The sequence below is a fragment of the Suricata suricatta genome, chromosome 5, assembly GCF_006229205.1.
Source record: "Suricata suricatta isolate VVHF042 chromosome 5, meerkat_22Aug2017_6uvM2_HiC, whole genome shotgun sequence".
In the NCBI taxonomy this organism is placed as follows: domain Eukaryota; kingdom Metazoa; phylum Chordata; class Mammalia; order Carnivora; family Herpestidae; genus Suricata; species Suricata suricatta.
In genome coordinates, this window is record NC_043704.1 from 92,047,189 (window position 1) to 92,067,654 (window position 20,466).

The 20,466-nt window shown below is 34.7% G+C and overlaps 1 protein-coding gene across 2 annotated transcripts in view; it reads left to right on the plus strand.

The window, feature by feature from the left end:
• The window catches only part of SPATA16 (spermatogenesis associated 16), a 224,994-nt gene that overhangs the window by 112,967 nt on the left and 91,561 nt on the right, over nucleotides 1-20,466 (plus strand). For both annotated transcript variants that reach the window (XM_029939862.1, XM_029939861.1), the window contains exon 4: nucleotides 413-502. In XM_029939862.1, the coding sequence (XP_029795722.1) occupies nucleotides 413-502 (90 nt within the window). The remainder of the gene's footprint in view (nucleotides 1-412; nucleotides 503-20,466) is intronic.

Genomic DNA, 20,466 nt, shown 5'->3' on the forward strand with positions numbered 1-20,466 from the left:
AGTTTGGGGGGAGCATAATTGTTAATTCAACAATTAACAAACCCCTCCATTATAAATACACATTACCATAAATAACCTCTAATTTTTGCCTGATTTGTTAACATTAAAAAATAAAATAACATGATGTCTTATTGTAATGTAAGTTGGATTCAAATTTTTTGTCACTGTCATATGTACAAAAGATATTCAGTGTTATAAATAAAATTGCTTTTATCGTGCAAACTTAATTAGTTTTTCAACTTGTTTATTTGTCTTAACTGACAATTACAGGAAGAAAAGGACTTCATTCATTAGTATCTTTTAAAATATATAGTACATAAAATTGAATACATGTTTTTGCATTCCTATACACTTCTGGTAATTGACTTTTAAAAACCTAATAACATTTACATTTCTTTTTATCTTTCTACAGAAGCATTGTTTTAAACCCAGCTTATTTCCGAAATCATCTTCGCCAGGCAACAGTGTTTAGATGTCTGGAGAGATATTCAGAAGCTGCTCGGTATGTTTGCTATAACTTTTGTGAAGATTTATTTCAAGTTAAATTAATTCTATTCTCAGCTTCTGGTAATAGCATAATAGAACTTTCCTTTTCTCTCATGGAGGATGATTTTACCAGAATTATTGTCTTATAAACGTCAAACCAACAATTATTGACTATCTTTTTCTTTAATTAAAGCCATTCTGTGTTCATAACTCCTTGTAAAATTCACTCTCCAGCCATGAGGTCATTGATAATGATGGGAAAACTTTCAGAGAAGATTAGAAATGAACTTGACCTCTTGTTCTCAAGTAGGTTCCTGGTCCTTGTCACAATGACACACTTCTGTAACTCTCTCTTTCTTGAGTTCTGGAAATGAAATCCAACCACGTGAAAAAGACCTCAGGAGCGCTTTTTCTAGAAGGAGTGGCATCAGTTATAACACCAAGGGTTGTTAGAACTGTCCTAACATTTTGCCTCCTAGACCCAATATGTTTCCTTTAATGTTTTATTTATTTTTGAGAGAGAGAGAGAGAGAGAGAAGGAGAAAGAGAGAGATAGTGATCAGGGGACGGTCAGAGAGAGAGGGAGAAACAGAATCCAAAGACAGGCTCCAGGCTCTGAGATAGCTGTGAGCACAGAGCCTGAGCGGAGCTCGAACCCATGAACCACGAGATCATGACCTGAGCTGAAGCCAGATGCTCAACAGACTGAGCCACCCAGGCGCCCCAATATGTTTTATAAAAATCTAACAAAACAGTCTTTAATATTCTTATCCCCAGAACGTCGACTTATGGCACACAAAAAAAATTGCAAGAATTATACAACAGCTTCTATGCCACACTCGGAATTCCTTCTCACCTATGACAATGAAGGCTTTTTCTTCTCAAATCAGGCTCATCCTATTGGATTCCCTTTCCCTTTGATGAGTTTTCCTCATCTTCTAGGGTATAGCTACCCGCTATTTCTTACTTGTTAAATTTAGTATTCCAGGGGCGCCTGGGTGGCTCAGTCGGTTAGTCCTCCGACTTTGGCTCAAGTCAGATCTCAGGTTCGTGAGTTTCAGCCCCGCATCAGGCTCTCGGCTGACAGCTAGCTCAGAGCCTGAAGCCTGCTTCCGGTTCTGTGTCTCCTTCTCTCTCTGCTCCTCCCCCTCTCTGCTCTGTCTCTCTCTGTATCAAAAATAAATCAAACATTTAAAAAATTGATTTAGTATTCCAGGAATTTAGCAAGAAAATATGACTGGTTTCTACATTTAACTCCAAGCACAACTCTAGAGAGATATCTGCAGTAATAGGGAGGAGAAGCCTAGGTTGCTGGTAGTTATTGTCTTTAGAACACTTGCAAATAAAGTGAAGTTTAAAGAATTTAAGTGGATAATAAAATGGTTCCATAAAATTAATACCATAAGTTAACATGAATTCCATATTGTATAAAATGGTCCTAGGAGTTACCAAAACTGAATTAAATAATGGATATGGAAGGCAGAATTAATCCCAACTACACTAACTTTGCAGTCAAATAACCATTATGCCACAAATCTATTTACCTGTATATTAATGTGTATTTTAAAAAATTAATACATCTTTATCTATCAATCTCTTCTTTTACATTCTATTTTTCTTAATACTTTCTCTAATGTATTCCATTGAATGTACTCACTTATGACTTCCTAAATTTATCTTCTCCACTGACTTACTTCTGTGACTTTCTTTTTACCCATATACTTTTCTTAACTATGTGAATGAGAGGGAATTTTTGGAAGTGATAGTAAGCTTTCTTCTGTCCCATACTTTTTTTAAAAAGTTCCTAGCTACAAATGAAACTAATAGTTTCAACATAAACAGATATCACTATCTGTAAAAGAGGTGTTTTTTTTTCTGGGACACCTGTGTGATTCAGTTGGTTAAGTGTCTGACTCTTGATTTTGGCTCAGGTCATGATCTCAGGATCCATGAGTTTAGCCCCACATCAGGATCTTCACTGATGGTGGGGAGCCTGCTTGAGATTCTCTCTCCATCCATCTCTGCCAATCCCCTGCTCATGCGCTTGCTCGCTCGCTCTCTCTCTCTCTCTCTCTCTCAAAATAAATAAAATAAACATCAAAAATACTTTAATAGATTTTTCTAAGAGGTAGTGTATTAATGTGTCTTCTGAATCTAATCAAAAGATCAATATAAGAAGGCTAGATGCAACTTCAGAACTAGATTGCAACTATTAAAAAGCTGCTAGTGGCATTCCCCCATGACAGCTTGTATAGACTCTAGAAAGCCAATTGTTAAATATTCTGGAACCTGGGGAGAACCAGTTATAAAAGTAGAGGAGAAATTAGCAATGCTGGGAGAATTTACACTACAGAAAGTGGCAAGTGCTATAAATCCTGGCTTTATTTGTTTGGGGGAGAGCCAGATTACCAGCATATCATAGACTATAACTTCACTGTATCAAGCATGACCGCTTGAGTTAAAGTTGTGACAAAAATTCTGTCTGGGTCCTAAAACATACAATGAGAACTTGAAAATTAGGAATTTGTCAGTATTTGCCATATAAAATTGGAGTTGAATATCCCATTGTCCTTGATATGTATATCCCTGCAGTGAAATATATGTATCGGTTTAATACCATGGGATGACTGACCTGACAATATTCTTTGAGGAAGTTCCTGATAATTGTGGGTTATGCTGGCATAGACTTTCCTACAGGAGGCAGATACAAGTAATTTCAGATGCATGTGTTTTTCATTTTGGTTTCCTTGGGAATTATAGTTCTCAATATACAGTATTAGTCATTATGTTTTCCCCAAGGAAAAGAATGCTATGAGCCATGAACAGGAATATCATAGAGTCTCTTAGCAATTAGATTTATAATATAAAACAATAAGTACAAATCAATATATAGAACATCCATGTTTATCAATTAAATTTTTGTAGATTTAGGTAGTTTGATTCAGGCCTTTTACAAGAATATTATATTAAAATTCATTGGAAAAACCAACACGTCAGAGTTATTTCCTCTAGAATGCCAAGTAGTCATGTTTCTGAAATTGAAAGACCAAATACCAAAAAAAAAAAAAAAAATGCCATTACTATGTGACTTTTGAAGTCTTAAAGCCATAATTTACAGTGCAGTGGGTCATCTCTTTCTGATTCAAGTTAGAGTATTTATAACCAGTCCCTAGAAATTGGACCAACTAAGGTTTATGAACCTAACCAGCTCCACTGAGGAAGGTATACCTAGTGAATAGGCCAGAAAAGATCTCCAGATTCTCAACCAGAGAGAGTAGAAAAAAAAAACCACTATAATCTGTTGAATGGAAGGTATTGATCAGCTTTACAACAATGAGCAAGAATATATAGATGGTAGAAAATGAATAAAAATCGGAATATTTTATTTTGGTTTAGGCTCTGCAGGGATACTGGTCATCCTTGAGCAGACAGCTGGCACTAGTTAACTGATGGAAGCACATTTTCAAACCATAAATCTAAACTGAGATTGCTGTAACTCCCCAAGAAACAGCCAACCTGTGAGGCCTCACCTGGATTAACAAGGACCCTAGCTCTTTAACACCTCTGTTTCAATGTGCATAAAAGTATATGTGTTGAAGTAGAATGTCCTTCCTCAAATCTGTCTTTTCTCCCCCAACACTCACCCACACACATATCATTTGACACTACCTTCATAGAAAGATGGTAAGAAAAATATGCAGAGATATGAAACAAAAGTAAAGACTATTTTGTGAAGAGAACTAATGACTTTTGGTCATATGAATGGCATGTCTTATTTCTCAATGTCATTGCTCAGTGGCTTCCACAGAGTTTGGCATATACCAAGCACCAGTTCAGGGTTTGCAAATTAAATTAACCAGTTTATGGTTAAGAACCATTTAGCTGCAGCAGTAAAGAGATACTACATGAAATTTTTAATACAACCCTGGTAGAAAGATAAATATGAGTGTCCACATAGTATTTAGGTTATGGTGATCGTATCATGCCTTCTATAGTAAAGATCTTTAAGGCAAAAAATATATGATATTACACAGAAAATTTAGTTAAGACCATACTGTGCAGGAGGAAGCAAACACAAGGTAATACTAAAGGAATAAGTACAACCAAAGCTTCTATCTTTCATTAAGGAGGAGTTACGTGTGCATTTGTACATACATGAACTAGATGAGGGATACTAGAACAGTAATAATACATTTAAATGCTCACAAATATCAGGCTATGGTGTGCGAAGGAGGCCAATTATAAGATAAAGTGTTATTATATGAATTACAGAGAACTAAAGACCACTAACTACAATGACCATATAATTTATCTTTTAACTTGTTAGTGAAAATGGGCACTATTAAGAAATACCAGGAAAAGAGGCATAAAATAGGACTGCTGTGAGCACACTGGCCATCTGGTCACCTACAACAGCCCTTCTGGAGGGAGTAGCCATAGTCAAGGCCAGCTAATGTTGCTATAATCAAAGGTAGATTCAGTGTTGCAGATTTTTCAGTCTTCAAGAAATAATATTTTTCAGAACTTGGCAAGAAGAAATTTCTTAACTTTTAAATGCCAATTATTTCAAGTTTTTCAAATACTGTGTCATCTTTAAAAAGCTGAAGTCGTTCCATCATGAAAATGTAACTCACTGATTTGTTGCAACAAATCTTGTCTGTTCTACCTTTCATTTATAATATTATTATTTAGTAATACATTATATATAATATTGTGAGAAATACATTAGATAATAAAATATATAGTCTAAAATTTTCTTATCATTGTCCTTCTTAAGGTAATACACAAGCAGTATGTTCCTGCTTATCCAAATCAAAACATAATACTGTAAGATAAATTAATTCATGACTACCCTAACTGATAAGCCGGTTAGTAGAGTTAGTAGAAGTGGGAGTAGGTGAGTTTCTGGAGACCCAGCAAATAATTTGGGAGTCTGGTTTTATTGCCATTTTGTTATGAAAGCTGATCCTACTGAAAATTGGAAATAATGCATATATAAATCACAACATTCCAAAAGAAAAGAGTGATCCAAAAATAAATGTAAATGTTTGTTCAGAAATCTAGTAACATAAAACCGTGGCATTGCTATTGATAAGCAATCACTTAGGAGAGGTACTACAATTGTAAGCAGGAAGATACTGTGTCAGCTGTTTCAGTGTCATAGAACTAACTCTATGATTTTAAAGGAGATTATTATGTATCTTGAAAGGGAGGAGAATATACTGACAGGGAGACTCAAGACAAGTGATTCTGAAGAGATGATAGTAGTGTTGGGAGTTTATTTCATCGTAGTTCTTATTCAATTCGAAGTGTAAAATCCATTCAAACATCATGCAAGATGCTAAAAATACATCACATATTTTTTTGGTTAAAATAAGTTCTCATTTATGCCTTCAAATAGTATAAATGAAGACTGTAGGCTAATTTTTATCCTTAAACTGGCCATCTGCCTGAAGAGCTTTCTCTTTCTTTATTGGAGAGTTTGCCTTTGCCAGAACAGCTTTAGTGTAGGCTAGTCAGTCCTATGTGACATATAGTTGTATGTTGGAAGATGGACGTGATCATTCTACCACTAGGGATTTTGCCTTTTCCTAAGTATGAAAAAACTGTGTGAACCCTAAGCATGGTAAAATGTTGCTTCTTCATGTATGAATTCCAAAACTGACACTAATAAAGACAAATTTAGTTATTTCACATAGCTTAGGTTAAATATCTGACTATAACTAACCCAATTTGTAGTGTTTGTGATTTCAAGGAAAAAATAAGGTTAAAATATACTAAAACTGCAACTTTATGACCATATTTTAAGTCTTAAGGATTGAAAATTACAGACTCATAAATGTCTAAGCTTACAACAAATGTACTAATTTTAAGGTTGCAATGATATGCTGTTGCTTACAAATAATTGTTGCCTCTGAGAACTATAGAATGCTTATGAAAGAAATTGAAGACACACACACAAAAAAGGAAAAATATCCCATGCTCCTGAATAGGAAGAACAAATATAGTTAAAATGTCAATACTACCCAAATCAATCTACATATTCTATCAAAACAACACCAACCTTCTTCACAGAGCTAGAACAAACCATCCTAAAATTTGTATGAAACCAGAGAAGATCCCAAATAGCCAAAGCAATCTTGGATAAAGAAAACTGAACCTGGAGGCATCACAATTCTGGACGTCAGGCTGTAATCATCAAGACAGTATGGTACCAGCATAAAAATAGACACTCAGTTAATGGAACAGAACAGAGAACCCATAAATGGACCCACAAATGGATGGCCAACCAATCTTTGACAAATCAGGAAAGAATATCCAATGGAATAGAGACAACCTCTTCAGCAAATAGTGCTGGGAAAACTGGACAGTGACATGCAGAAAAATGAACCTGGACAGCTTTCTTACACCATACACAAAAATAAACTCAAAATGGATGAAAGACCTAAACATAAGACAGGAAGCAATCAAAATCTTTGAGGAGAAAGTAGGCAAGAACCTCTTTGACTTTGGCTGCAGCAACTTCTTACTCAACATGTCTCCAGAGGCAAGGAAAACAAAAGTAAAATGAACTATTGGGACCTCATCAAAATAAAAAGCTTCTGCACAGCAAAGGAAACAATCAGCAAAACTGAAAGTCAGTTGATGGAATGGGAGAAGATATTTGCAAACAACATATCAGATAAAAGGTTAGTATCTAAGATGTACAAAGAACTTATCAAACTCACCACCTAAAAACAAATAATCCAGTGAAGAAATGAGCAAAAGACATGAATAGACACTTCTCTAAAGAAGACATCCAGATGGCCCACCGACACATGAATAAATGCTCAACATCACTCATCATCAGGGAAATACAAATCAAAACCACAGTGAGATACCACCTCAAATCTGTCAGAGTGGCTAACATTAACAACTCAGACAACAGATGTTGGCAAAGATGCAGAGAAAGAAGATCTCTTTTGCACTGCTAGTGGGAATGCAAACTGGTGTAGCCACTCTGGAAAACAGTATGGAAGTTCATCAAAAAAATTAAAAACAGAACTACCCCACAACCCAGTAATTACACTACTAGATATTTATCCAAGGGATACAGGTGTGCTGTTTCGAAGGGACACATGCACCCCAATGTTTATAACAGTGCTATTAACAATAGCCAAAGTATGGAAGAGCCCAAATATCCATCAATGGATGAATGGATAAAGAATATGTGGCATATATATATATATATATATATATATATATATATATACACATATATATATTTATATATAAAGGAATATCACTTGGCAATCAAAAAGAATGAAATCTTGCCATTTGCAACTATGTGGATGGAATTAGAGGTTATTATGGTAAGCAAAATTAGTCAGAGAAAGACAAATATCTTATGATTTCACTCATATGAGAAATTTAAGATAAAAAAAATAGATGAACATAAGGAAAGGAAGCAAAAATAATATAAAAATAGGGAGAGGGACACAACATAAGGGACTCTTCTATTATTTTTTTAATGTTTATTTATTTTTGAGAGAGAGAGAGAGAAACAGAGTGTGAGTGGGGAGGGTCAGAGAGAGAGAGAGAGACGCACACACAGAATCAGAAGCAGGCTCCAGGCTCTGAGCTGTCAGCACAGAACCTGACGCGGGGCCCAAACCCACGAACTGTGAGATCATGACCTGAGCTAAAGTCAGCTGCTCAACCAACTAAGCCACCCAGGCGCCCCAAGAGACTCTTAAATATAGAGAACAGACAGAGGGTTGATGGAGGCGTTGTGGAAGGGGGCGTGGTCTAAAGGGGTAAGGAGCATTAAGGAATCTACTCCTCAAATTATTGTTGCCCTACATGATAACTAACTTGGGTGTAAATTTAACAATGTATAATTTTTTTTAAAAAAGTAATTGTTGCCTTAAGAAACATGAACATTTGAACATGATCCAAATTGTAAGTCAATTATTACAAGAATAAATAATATTACATACATATAGAAAATAAATTTAACATGGGCTATTGAATAGGACATCCAAAAATTTATTAGAGAAAAACAAACATTGATTGACTCTGTGAATTCTTCCATCTTGTTGATGTATATGATGATAATTATTTTTGTCCCTTCTGTTTTGAATGATATGCTATGCATTTGCATTACCTAGAGACATTTCTAAAATAATTTAGAAATCCACATTTCTTAGACTGTGTGCACTTTCTGCAAATAATGGCCTGGAAAACTTGTGGAAGAATATAGAGAAAGATTTTTTTTCTGCCCTAGAAATCCAACCTTGCATCTCAAAAAAAAAAAAAAAAAAGTGGTAGGACAATGAAGACTACATAAGAGAAAATACAGAAAGGCCCTAGGATGTCACGTTTTAAGTGTGAAGAAATAAAGATGTCCTCTTCTTTTCCTTCTTTCCTTCAATCATATGTTCACATGATTCCATATTTTCTACAATAGTGGAATTTAGAAAGCCAACTAAACATAAAAAAGTTTAATCCAAAGGAGCTGAAGTTTAACTCTTGAGTATTCTATGCTATTTTATAATGTCTAAGTGTTGCCAAGTGAATTAGAGTGTAGTCTGCAGATGCTAAAATTATGATATATGTATCAAAACCTCCATGTAATCTGTAAGTTAGAGATAATAATAGCATTTAACTCACAGAGGTTATTATGAGGATGAATGAGACAATTTATGTAGTACACTGAGCACAGTACTTGGCACATAATAAACTCTCAATTAAAAATATGCTATTATATTGCTTTTGTTGTTGTTAACAATCAGAGCTGTTTGAAGATAGGTGAATCTACCTAAAGAGACAATGAGTTTCTCAACATTGAAACCAGAACATTTAGAGCAATTCTTTAGCTGAGCTCTTGCACTACAAGACACAAGTTTGGACAATACTATTAGATCCCTTCTCACTCAGAATCAACACATCTGTGTTTTTGGAAATCCCAATGTTAACATAGGGGTTGAAAGTCATGATTTTGGTTGGGTTAAGGTGTTGAAAGGGGTAACTTTTTAAACTGGACTTTTTAACTTGGACTTTTTAAAAAGTTTTGCATGTGAATATTTCATGAATTTTAGCATCTTCTTTCATTCTGAGAGATAGTCACATTATTCTTGAAGTAAGTTAGAGTGTAGAGTTCCCCAGGATCAGCAGGTAGAAGTTCAAGTTACATAAAGAGAACTGTTCAGGTCACCTGGTTTTGACCCCAGTTCTCCCTTTTTTCCCCCCTTTCCTCATTTCTGTCAAAATAGCAATACCCTGACAAAGATTAGACTGGAAATCCTAACAGCACATAGCCAGAAACTCTCAAATTCTGCACCCCTCCACCTCTTTTTTTTTTAAATACTGGAATTTGCTCATCACACTATTATGCACATAAATCAATCTTGATGCCACCAATTGTGAAAAATGCTTGTAAGTCAGAAGTTCTATTTCTCTATCTGTCTGCTGAATGGGGAATTGTCTACATTAGAGAATTAGAGTCAAGCCAGAGACCTGTGTTCCACTCCCAGGACTACCAATGACTAGCTGTGTATGACATTGGGCAAATTAATTAAGTAACCTCTTTCAGTTTCAATTTCCTCAACCATAAAATGGAGATAATAATGCTCCTTTACAAAGTAAGCACCAGGATTGCAAGAAATAATGAGTATAAAACACTAAACACTAAACTCAGTGTCTGGCATGTAAGCCCTCCATTCATTACTGCTATTTCTGCCATTATTATTGTTTTGTTGCTGTGCTGCTACTGCTGTTGCTATAAGCTTTGAAGAATGGTGTTTAAAACCCTAAAACATTAATTATAAAATAACTCTGTCAAGTGTAACATTGGTATAAATATTATGTTCCTGGACGACCACCCCCATTTATCTCAATTTGGCAGCTATCATCTACGATCCCCTGTTCTTTGCCTACCTTTGTGTCAGATGGTTGTAGTGCATTAATCATTGCTCCTCACAGCTCTGCAAAGAAATTATATTCTGCATTTTTTAGGCGAGGAAACTTAAGCCAGAGTTTGAATGACTTGCCAAAGACCATATCATTGATAAGTAGCAAATCTGGAATTCGGCCTTAATTTTATCACCAAGACCCTGACTCCTACACAAAGGATGCACTTGGTATTGTCAAATTTCATATTTACCACTTGGGTGAGTTTGAAATGGTATTACCTCATTGTGGTTTATATTTTGATTTTTTATCACTAGTGAGCTTGTGCATATTTAACATATTTATTGGCTAATCATGTTTCCTGTTCTGTGAAATGCCCACTTGTGTATTTTCTATTTTTCATTTCTTATTGGATTCTTTATCTTTTTATCATTGAATCACTGGGTTCTTTATATACTCGGGATACTAATAAATTTTAGCAATATATGTTCCAAATAATTCATTCCAATTTATAGTTTATATAACTATACTCTTTTTGGTATCTTTTGATAAAAAAATAAATCTAAAGACTTAGTTTTAAGGTTGTCAAGTGTAGTCAAATTCCTTTATGATATGCACTCCTTGAGTTTTTAAAAAATTCTCTACTATCCCAAGCTCATCAAGGTACCTTCTATATTGTCTTCAAAAGTTTTGAAGTTTTTCCTTTGCCTTTAAAGTTTGACCCAGTGATAATTATTTTATGTATATGGTGTGAGGTAGGAATCTATTATTATGTTTTTCCCTCAATGGATAATTATCATGATATCATCTTATTAAATCCCTTTACTATTGAACTTCAATGTTAGCTCTGTTTATATCAGTTTTCTATATATGGATATGTCCATTTCTGGTCTCTATTCTATTCATAAATCTATTTGTCTGTTGCATTGCCAAAACCACACTATCCTACATAGAATAGTTTATAATATGTGTTCATATCTAGCAAAGGAAACATTCCCAACTGATTCTTCAGAAATATCTTGTCTATTTTAAGCCATTTGCTCTTCCATATAAACAGTATAAAGTCTGAATTTGAATTCCAAACCAGAACAATGTAGGTTCTAGTTAGGAATTCCTAAGGAAGACTTTCTTACTTTCTTTTTTGTGCTCCACTAGGATCCAAGGCCAAGACTGACATGCTTTCCTACTATTTTGCTCTGTAAGAGTTTCTCCTACTTCTTTCATTGAGCGTGTTATTTTTAAGAAAAAGTTTAATCAGGTTGCCTATTCAATCTCAGCTATGCTGAAAACCTCAAGATTTGTCTCCTTTTCCCCATGCACATGTCCTATCAAAAGAAAGTTATACTAGGCCAATAAATATTAACATATATCCTGAGGAAAAAAACAGCTATTTGTTTGCTTATTAAACCCCCTTTACTTATATAGCACTATTGACATATTTGTTAAATGCCTGACACAAAACCCAAGCAGATGGTACTCCCAATGGCCAAAGCTAAAACAATTGGAATAACAAAGCAAATATTGCTAGTATCAAATTATAATCCATTAAATTAAGTGAATATCCATATCTGAGTTTATTCAAATAAAAAACATAATTGAATAAGTATATGGAGGATAAAAACAACTTTTTTACAGAAGAATACTAATTAATATATGTAGAATAAATGAGAAAAAATGAATGTTAGCTAACACCATAGTAATAATTGTTGCAAGCAGGATCCACTAACGGACTTTCATTTTACAATCCAGCATGTAAGGAGCTTAGAAGTCAAATACTCCTATCCTAACAACAAGTAAATAGCTGAACTAACTGAAAAATCAATAACTCTTCTCAGACCTGTAAGAATTGTGAGGTCACAGGGCAACCAGCTGTCCCAAAGTTGGAGAGACAGACAAATACAGAGATCACAACTTACTTAAGGAGAAACTTCTAGGCAGAAAACTGTAGGAACTAGAACTAAGGTATGAAAATCTAAATTATAATTGACAAATAGCTGAAGGCTCAAGTCTGAGAACTAAAAAATTCCAGGGAGAGCTGATCATAGGGAGGCCCCTACACTTTGGGGAGTTTTCCCTCCAGGAACTCTACCAAGTTCTACAATGAATATGAGATAAAAATCCCCTCATACTTCGAGCAGGAGTAGACAGAAAAAAATCATTTTGAAATATGTGAGGGCATTCAATACTACTTGGCCTGCCTTCAAGAGAAACTCTTTTACCAGAGCCTAACAAACCTGGAGGAAGGTAAATACCCAACTCCAGCTTATTCTAGCCCTCTACATTGGGGGAGGGAATTACCCACTACCAGTCCCCTCTAGCCTGTCCATCATACCTAAGGCAAGGGAGGAGAGGTGAAAGAAACTGAAAATCACTGTTGAAGCGTATAATCCAGGGCACAGGGTCACCTGACATAAATCATAGATGGAGACCTGACCAAAGGACTTTAGAATACTTCTCCCTCACACTTAACCACTACATACTAAAGGCCTATTTAATGCAGTTCCTTTTACCCACCACATTATATCCACCTTTCAGTAAAAAAACTGCAAAGCATACTAAACCATCCACAAACAAAAGAATATACATTCTTTTCAAGTATACATGGACCATTCTCCATGATAGTTCACATGTTAGGCCACAAAAGAATTCTCAATAAATTTAAGAAGATTGACATCATATCAAGCATCTTTTTCAAGCACAACAGTGTGAAACTAGAAATCAATTACAAAAAACAAATAAAGAAAGAAAAAGAGAAAAAGAAAAAGAAATTGAAGAAAACACAATCAACATGATATAGTACATTAACAAAAGATAAAATCATATGACCATGTCAATAAGTGTAGAAAAAGTGTTTGACAAAATTAAATATCCATTTATGATAAAAACTCAACAAACTGGGTTTTGAAAGAACATACCTCAACATTATAAAGGCTGTGTGTAATAAGCCTATTCAATGGTGAAATGCTAAAAGCTATTCCTCTAAGATCAGAAGCAAGACAAGGATGCCCCCTCTCACCACATTTATTCCACTTAGTATTGGAAGTCCTAGTCACAGCAATTACATAAGAAAAAATAATAAAAGACCTCCAAATCAGAAAGGAAGAAGTAAAACTGTCATTATTTACAGATGACCTAATACTATAGAAAACCCTAAAGATGCCAAAAAAATCTGTTAGAACTAATAAATGAGTTCAGTAAAGTTGCAAGATATGAAATTAATATACAGAAATCTGTTGCATATCTACATATTAATAATGAACTATCAAAAAAGAATTTAAAAAACAATCTTATTTATAGTTGCATCAAGAAAAATAAAATACCTAGAAGTAAATTCAACTAAGAAAGTGAAAGACTTATACTCTAAAGTGAAAGACTTATACTCTGAAAATTATAAAACATTGATGAAAGAAATTGAAGACAGCACAAATAAATGGAAAAATATATCATGCTCATGGATTGAAAGAATTAATATTATTAAAAATGTACATACTATCCAAAGCAACCTACAGATTCAGTGCAAACCTTATGAAAATACCTATGGCATTTTTCACAGAACTAGAATAAATAATCTTAAAATGTGTATGGAACCACAAAAGACCTCAAGGAGCTAAAGCAATCTTGAGAAAGAACAACAAAACAAAAAGTCATGCTCCAGATTTCAAGATATGCTACAAAGATAAGTCATTAAAACACTATCACTCTGGCACAAAAACAGACACATGGATCAATAGAACAGTATAGAAAGCCCAGAAATAAGCCCATGATTATATATTCAATTAATCAATAACAAAGAAAGGAAGAAAAATAATTGGGAAAACACAGTCTCTTTGAAAAATGGTGTTGGGAAACTGTACCACATTTTACACCATATACAAAAACAAATCCAAAATGGATTCAAGATCTAAATGTAGTATATAAAACCATAAAACTCCTAGAAGAAAATAGAGACAGTAAGTCTTTGACATTGGTTATCGCAATTTTTTTGGATACGTCTCCTCAGGCAAGGGCAACAAAAGCAAAAATAAGCAATAGGGCTACATCAAACTAGAAGGCTTTTGCACAGTAAAGGAAACCATCAACAACACAAAAAAGCAATTTACTGAATGGGAGAAGATACTTGCAAGTGATACAGCCAATAAGGGATTACTTTCAAAATATATTTTAAAAACTCATACAACTCAATAACTAAAGCAACAACAAGAACCCCAATTTAAAAATGGGCAGAGAGAAAAACAAAAAGCAAAAAAATAAAATAAAACCAAAATGGGCAGAGAGGACACCTGGGTGGCTCACACAGTTGAATATCTGACCCTTAATTTTGGCTCAGATCATGATCTTGGGTCATGTAATCAAGCTCTGTGTTAAGTTCTGCACTTATTGTGAAGCCTGCTTGGGATTCTCTCACTCTTGCTCCCTGCTACTCCCCGACTCATGCATGCTTGCACTCCTTTCTCTCAAAATAAATAAATAAACATTAAAATTTTAAAAAATAAATTTAAAATATCAAAATAGGCAGAGGATCTGAATAGACACCTTTCTAAAGAAGACATACAGATGACCAACAGGCACATAAATAGATGTTCAACATCACTAATCATGAAGGAACTGAAAATCAAAATTAAAATGAGATACCACCTCACACCTGTCAGAATGGCTATTATCAAAGAGACAAGAAATAATAAGTGTTCTTAAGGATGTGGATAAAAGAGAACTCTCTTTTGGTGGTGCACTTTTGGTGGTAACCAACATAGTGATTGTTGGTGCAACCACTATGGAAAATGGTATAGTTTCTCAAAACATTAAAAATAGAAATATCATATAATCTAGCAATTACACTTCTGGCATTAATCTGAAGACAGCAAAAAAACTAATTTGAAATGATACATGTACCCACCCCTATGTTTATTGCAGCATTATTTATAATAGCCAAGATATGGAAGCAACCTAAGTGTCAATCAATAGATGAATGGATAAAGAAAATATGGGTGAGAGGTGTATGTATATAATATATATTATATACAATAAAATATTACTGAGCCATTTAAAAAGAGTGAAATCAAGCCATTTGAGACAACATGGATGGACTTAGAGGATATTCTGCTAAGGAAAATAAGTCCAAAGATAAAGATGGATACCACATACTTTCACTTATATGTGGAATCTAAAAAACAAAACAAATAAACCATAGCTATAGAGAACAAACTGGAGTTGACTGAGGAGCAGGGAGTGGAGGAATGGGCAAAATAAGTAGAGGGAATTGAGAGGTACAAACTTCAGTTATAAAATAAATAAGTCATGGGAATGTGATATACAGCATAGGGAATACAGTCAATAATATTGTACTAACTTTGTATGGTGACAGATGGTAACTAGACCTATCATGGCGATTCTTTTGTAATGTATAAAAATATCAGATCACTATGGTGTATACCTAACACTAATATAAAATTATATGTCCAGTATAATTCAGTAAGAAAATATGATCTCCTTCAAATTTTTATCAGTTGAAAGGGGAAACCTAGTCACTTTGTGGTGGAAATAAGTGAACAAATACCACCAGAATCAAGTGATCAAGGTTAATATCACCAGTAATAAAAGATCTACATTATTTACCCTGCATTAGTATGCAATGAGAACACCACATCCCTTCTATAGTACTCTTGCCTGAAATGCATAATTTCAATCTATTCGTGAAAAAAACAGCACAAAATCTCTTTTTGGGAAACATTCTACATAATAACCAATTAGTTCTCATTAAAAATATCAAGGTCTGAGAAAGGATGAGGAAATGTCAAAAATTGCAAGACACTAATGATACACAAATAAACGTATTATGGGATACTTGAGAATCCTGGGATAGAAAAATGGCATTAAGGAAAAAACTTGTAAAATTTAGAAAAATCTATTGTTTAGTTAATAGCAATGTACCAATATTCGTTTCCTTGTTTATTCACCCTTCTATGGCTTTGTAAATTGTCGAGATTAGAGGAAGCTAAGGGGGTCTAGATAGAATGATTCACGTTAGCTCTCTGTTCTATTTTTGCAACTTTGCTATAAATTTCAAATTATCTCAAAACAAAAACTTTTTAGAAACTTGTTTTTTATGTTTGTTTTCAGTCCATCTTGTTTAAAAGTATCAGCTTTCCTAGGTAGTGTTTCTCTGATCATCTCATCCACCATATTCTTAAATTTGAGACTTAACATTTTAAAGACATTTTTATCATATTTCACTCCCAGCCTATTTTGGGATATCCTTTGCCTGCTATAATTTAAGAACATGTTCTTTTTCTACATATTATATCTCCTACAGATTCCATCTTAATTTTAGCTTCTGGAGCTTATTTTGATATTCTTTTATATTCTTCTTTAATTACCTGAGTCATAAAATCTGGTACTAACACTATTAGAATTGGGGCTAGACCATCAGGATCAGCAGTTCAGTTCTACCATTTATAATTGCATTTGCCTTAGTAAGACTTCTGGCCTCTGTGGAATGGGAATAGTGAAAGGACCCAATCTCATCTCTCTCAAAGTTGTTATGAGAATCAGCTGTCTTCTTTCCCCTTGATTCCCTGACATCATACTCTCTGAATTTTTCCCTACTTGTCTAACTTTTTCTTCCCAATCTCTGATTCATCAACCCACTAATTAAAAATTACTGTTTCCAAAGGGCCTATCCACTTTCTCTCTCTTTTTTTTAAATTGTGCGTTTATTTTTCCTTGTGCATAAATCCCCTCTGCTGGATATAGATAATCAATCTACTAGTGATTCCAAAACTTATGCATATTCTCAGACCTTGCTCTCAACTTCCACATTTATATATATTCAAGCAGCTTCTGGATATTCCCACTTTACTGTATTATACATGTCTCAACCAAAACATGTGTTCTAAACTGAACTCTGTTGCTCTCAAAAACTTAACTCTCCAATATCTTTATTGTCTAACATAATGGATTGATTAATTAACCAACTGAGCCACCCAGGTTCCCCAAGATTGATTAATTAAATAGTAGAATTACCCACAGAATATAATGCAACCATTGTAATTACTGCTACAGATGCAAATTTACTAATGTGAAAGCTATCCACACCATATTGTTTATTTAAAAAAACAGGTTAAAAAGCAATATGCGTAGTATGCTCTATTTACAGAGCAAATTTGAACATGTCTCTCTCCAGACTAATTACTTTAAATGACTCTTCATAATCTACAAAATAAATCCTGACCAAAAAAATAAATAAATATAAGGTCTCTTATAATTAAGACCCTGTTTGTCTCTCTGTCACTCTGGCCTCCTTTACACACACACACACACACACACACACACACACACACACACACTTCAACACTGAAATATTACCCAAGCACAGCATGCTATTTCACGCTTATACACATTTGCATATCTTTGCTCAGAATAGCTTTTCCTTCTGATTATCTCTGAAGCTGTTTTGGGGCCCACCTCCTCTGGGAAGGTTTCCCTAACTCTGTTTTCTCCCAAATAAGATTAATTACTTTTTTTCCATACTATTTTTATGCCTTCTCTTTATACCTACTAGTGCATATTCCATGTCACAATTATTTCCTTAAATGTAAGTTTATCTTAAAAGACCAAGGTTTTCTTGAAGATGGGGCACAGATTAATTCACCCTTTTCACCTTCACTATCTATCATCAGGACTCAATCACATTAGTCACAGTATAAATATTTGTGGAAGTGAAATTAGAATGCATATGAAAGCACATAATATACCACAGATGGAGTGCTCTGAAATGAAAGATAGTATTTTGCTATTTAAATTCACTGAACAGATTCTTCAAAAAGAGACTCCTCACCTAAATTAATGTAGTCTGGGTGTCAAAATCTTGAATCTGATGGTGAAGTAGGCAAAATCCCCTGAAACCAGGTATCTATTAAAAGAAATACAGAATTAAAAGGGAAGTCCTTATTCCAGAACTTTATAAAAGTCAACAAAAGGATTTATTGGGAATAATTGGATCCAGGCTCTGTAATGAGAACTTCATGATTTTTGCTGTACGTATTACATGACTTGAATTTTTCCAAGTCTTATCAACCTGTGAACACAAATCAAATTATAATAATGGAAACAACTCCATTTACAGGCTTATGGTCCTTCCTGCAAAATAATAGATTTTACCTCTCCCCCAAATGACTTGGGATTTCTAGGATCTGATTCAGATATACTTCAGAAAAGGATAGAGTGGAATAGCATCATATGAAGAGATTAGTTTTTAATGTTAGCATGTAAGGCATATACATGGTTTTATATATGCAACATATGTACAGGTATGCTCAGCAAACACATTTCATGTTTATTGTAATGTTAAGTATATAATTCCGTAGAGACATTCAGAAACTGACTCAAGAATTTCTGTGCTTGGAATATTTTGGCAAATTAATGAAGATTCTCTTGTGGTGGCCCTTCCTATTGATTGCCATCATTCTCTTTTCCATAGATGACTTTACCACTTCATCTAACTCTTCCTCGGCCCACAATTAATTTCAAAGTTCTTCCTATAAGGCACAGATGACCCACTTTCCTAGCAGATGTTTGGTTTCTTTGCTATTGATTAGAAAAGTCCTAAACATCTTTCTCACATTTTAAAAGTACGTTTAAAGCTAGCAATGAGTATTGCTGGTTTGACTGACTCCATTGCCTGTGGGCTTAAGTTTATTGAATAAAATGGCAAGCCGGCCCTGGGTACTTATTTAAAATTTCATCTTTCCTTTTGTTTTTACACCAATATTCTCAAATCCTACTGGATTAAATGCATGCCTGATACAACTTTGCTGCTACTGGGGGCTTTTTTTGTTTGTTTTCATTTTAACTTTTTAGTGTTTTTGTTTCTTTCTGAGGGGTGGGGGGAGAGAGAGAGCAGGGACACAGAGAGAGAGGGATACAAAGAATCTGAAGCAGGCTCCAGGCTCCAAGCTGTCAGCACAGAGCCTGACACAGGTCTCAAACCCACGAACTGCTAGATCATGACCTGAGCAGAAGTATGACACTACAGAGCCACCTAGGTGTCCCATTGTTACTGGGTTTTATATCAGTCTTCAGTTTTGGGGTTCCTCGCTAAGGAACTGAGAAGAAGCGCCAACCCCGAGGGCAGGGAGAATTCCCTCTCTGCTGTTGTAGTCTTATGGGATCTTAGGGATCCCATAAGATTCTTTTCATAGGTGTGTTGTGTTGTAAATGTTAGTTGCTCAAAAGACTATCTTTGAGTCATGAGTCTCTACCAACTGATTTCTGTGAGAGATTTTGCTTTCCGCAAATAAATTCTGTAAAATCATGGCTATGGCTGTAGATTTTTAAAACCCTGCTCCCTAAGAAACAAATGACCAAATTGTCTCTTGAGAGATGCAAGCCCCAGCACTTTTTCAACTCAGGAAAACCTGGAATGGATCCCATTAGTGCAAAGCCTTGCGACTTCCTGTGTCTCACCTTTGATTAGCCCCCAAGGCAGTAGTAGCAGCTCAGAAGTGCATTAACAAGGTTAATATTAACTCTTTTATACCCAGAATCAGGCTGAGTATATGAGTATAATAATAAACAGGATTTTCCCTACACTCACCATGAATATTTATCCTTATAATGTAGCTAGCCCCCTAGACCTCCCTCTACCACCAACACTAACCCCACACCATCCTTCAAGGGAGACACTTAATTGTCTTAAGATTTTCAAAAACTTTAGAGTTTTGTTAAGAAACTCTTGCTGCACAATCTACCCTTCTGTGAACTGGTATGGTTTGTTTCATCATGCTCACAGAACTGTTTCTTTCCTTACAAACAACTCACTTGAAGAAATACTTGCCAGCTGTTATTGCTTTCTAAAATTATTTATTTATATTTTAATTTATAAATATGCTACCATTACTTAACGCCTCTGGGCATGTTTGCAAAATTAAAAACACAATTAAAAAAAATAAGACAAACACCATGCAAACTGTGGTTTATGGGGTGGCGGGAGCGGGGGGGTGGGGTGAGGAGCATTGTCTCTGCCTACATTAAACTCCCTTCAAGCAAACATCTAAATAAACAGATGGATATTGCACTGTGTCCCAAAAGAAA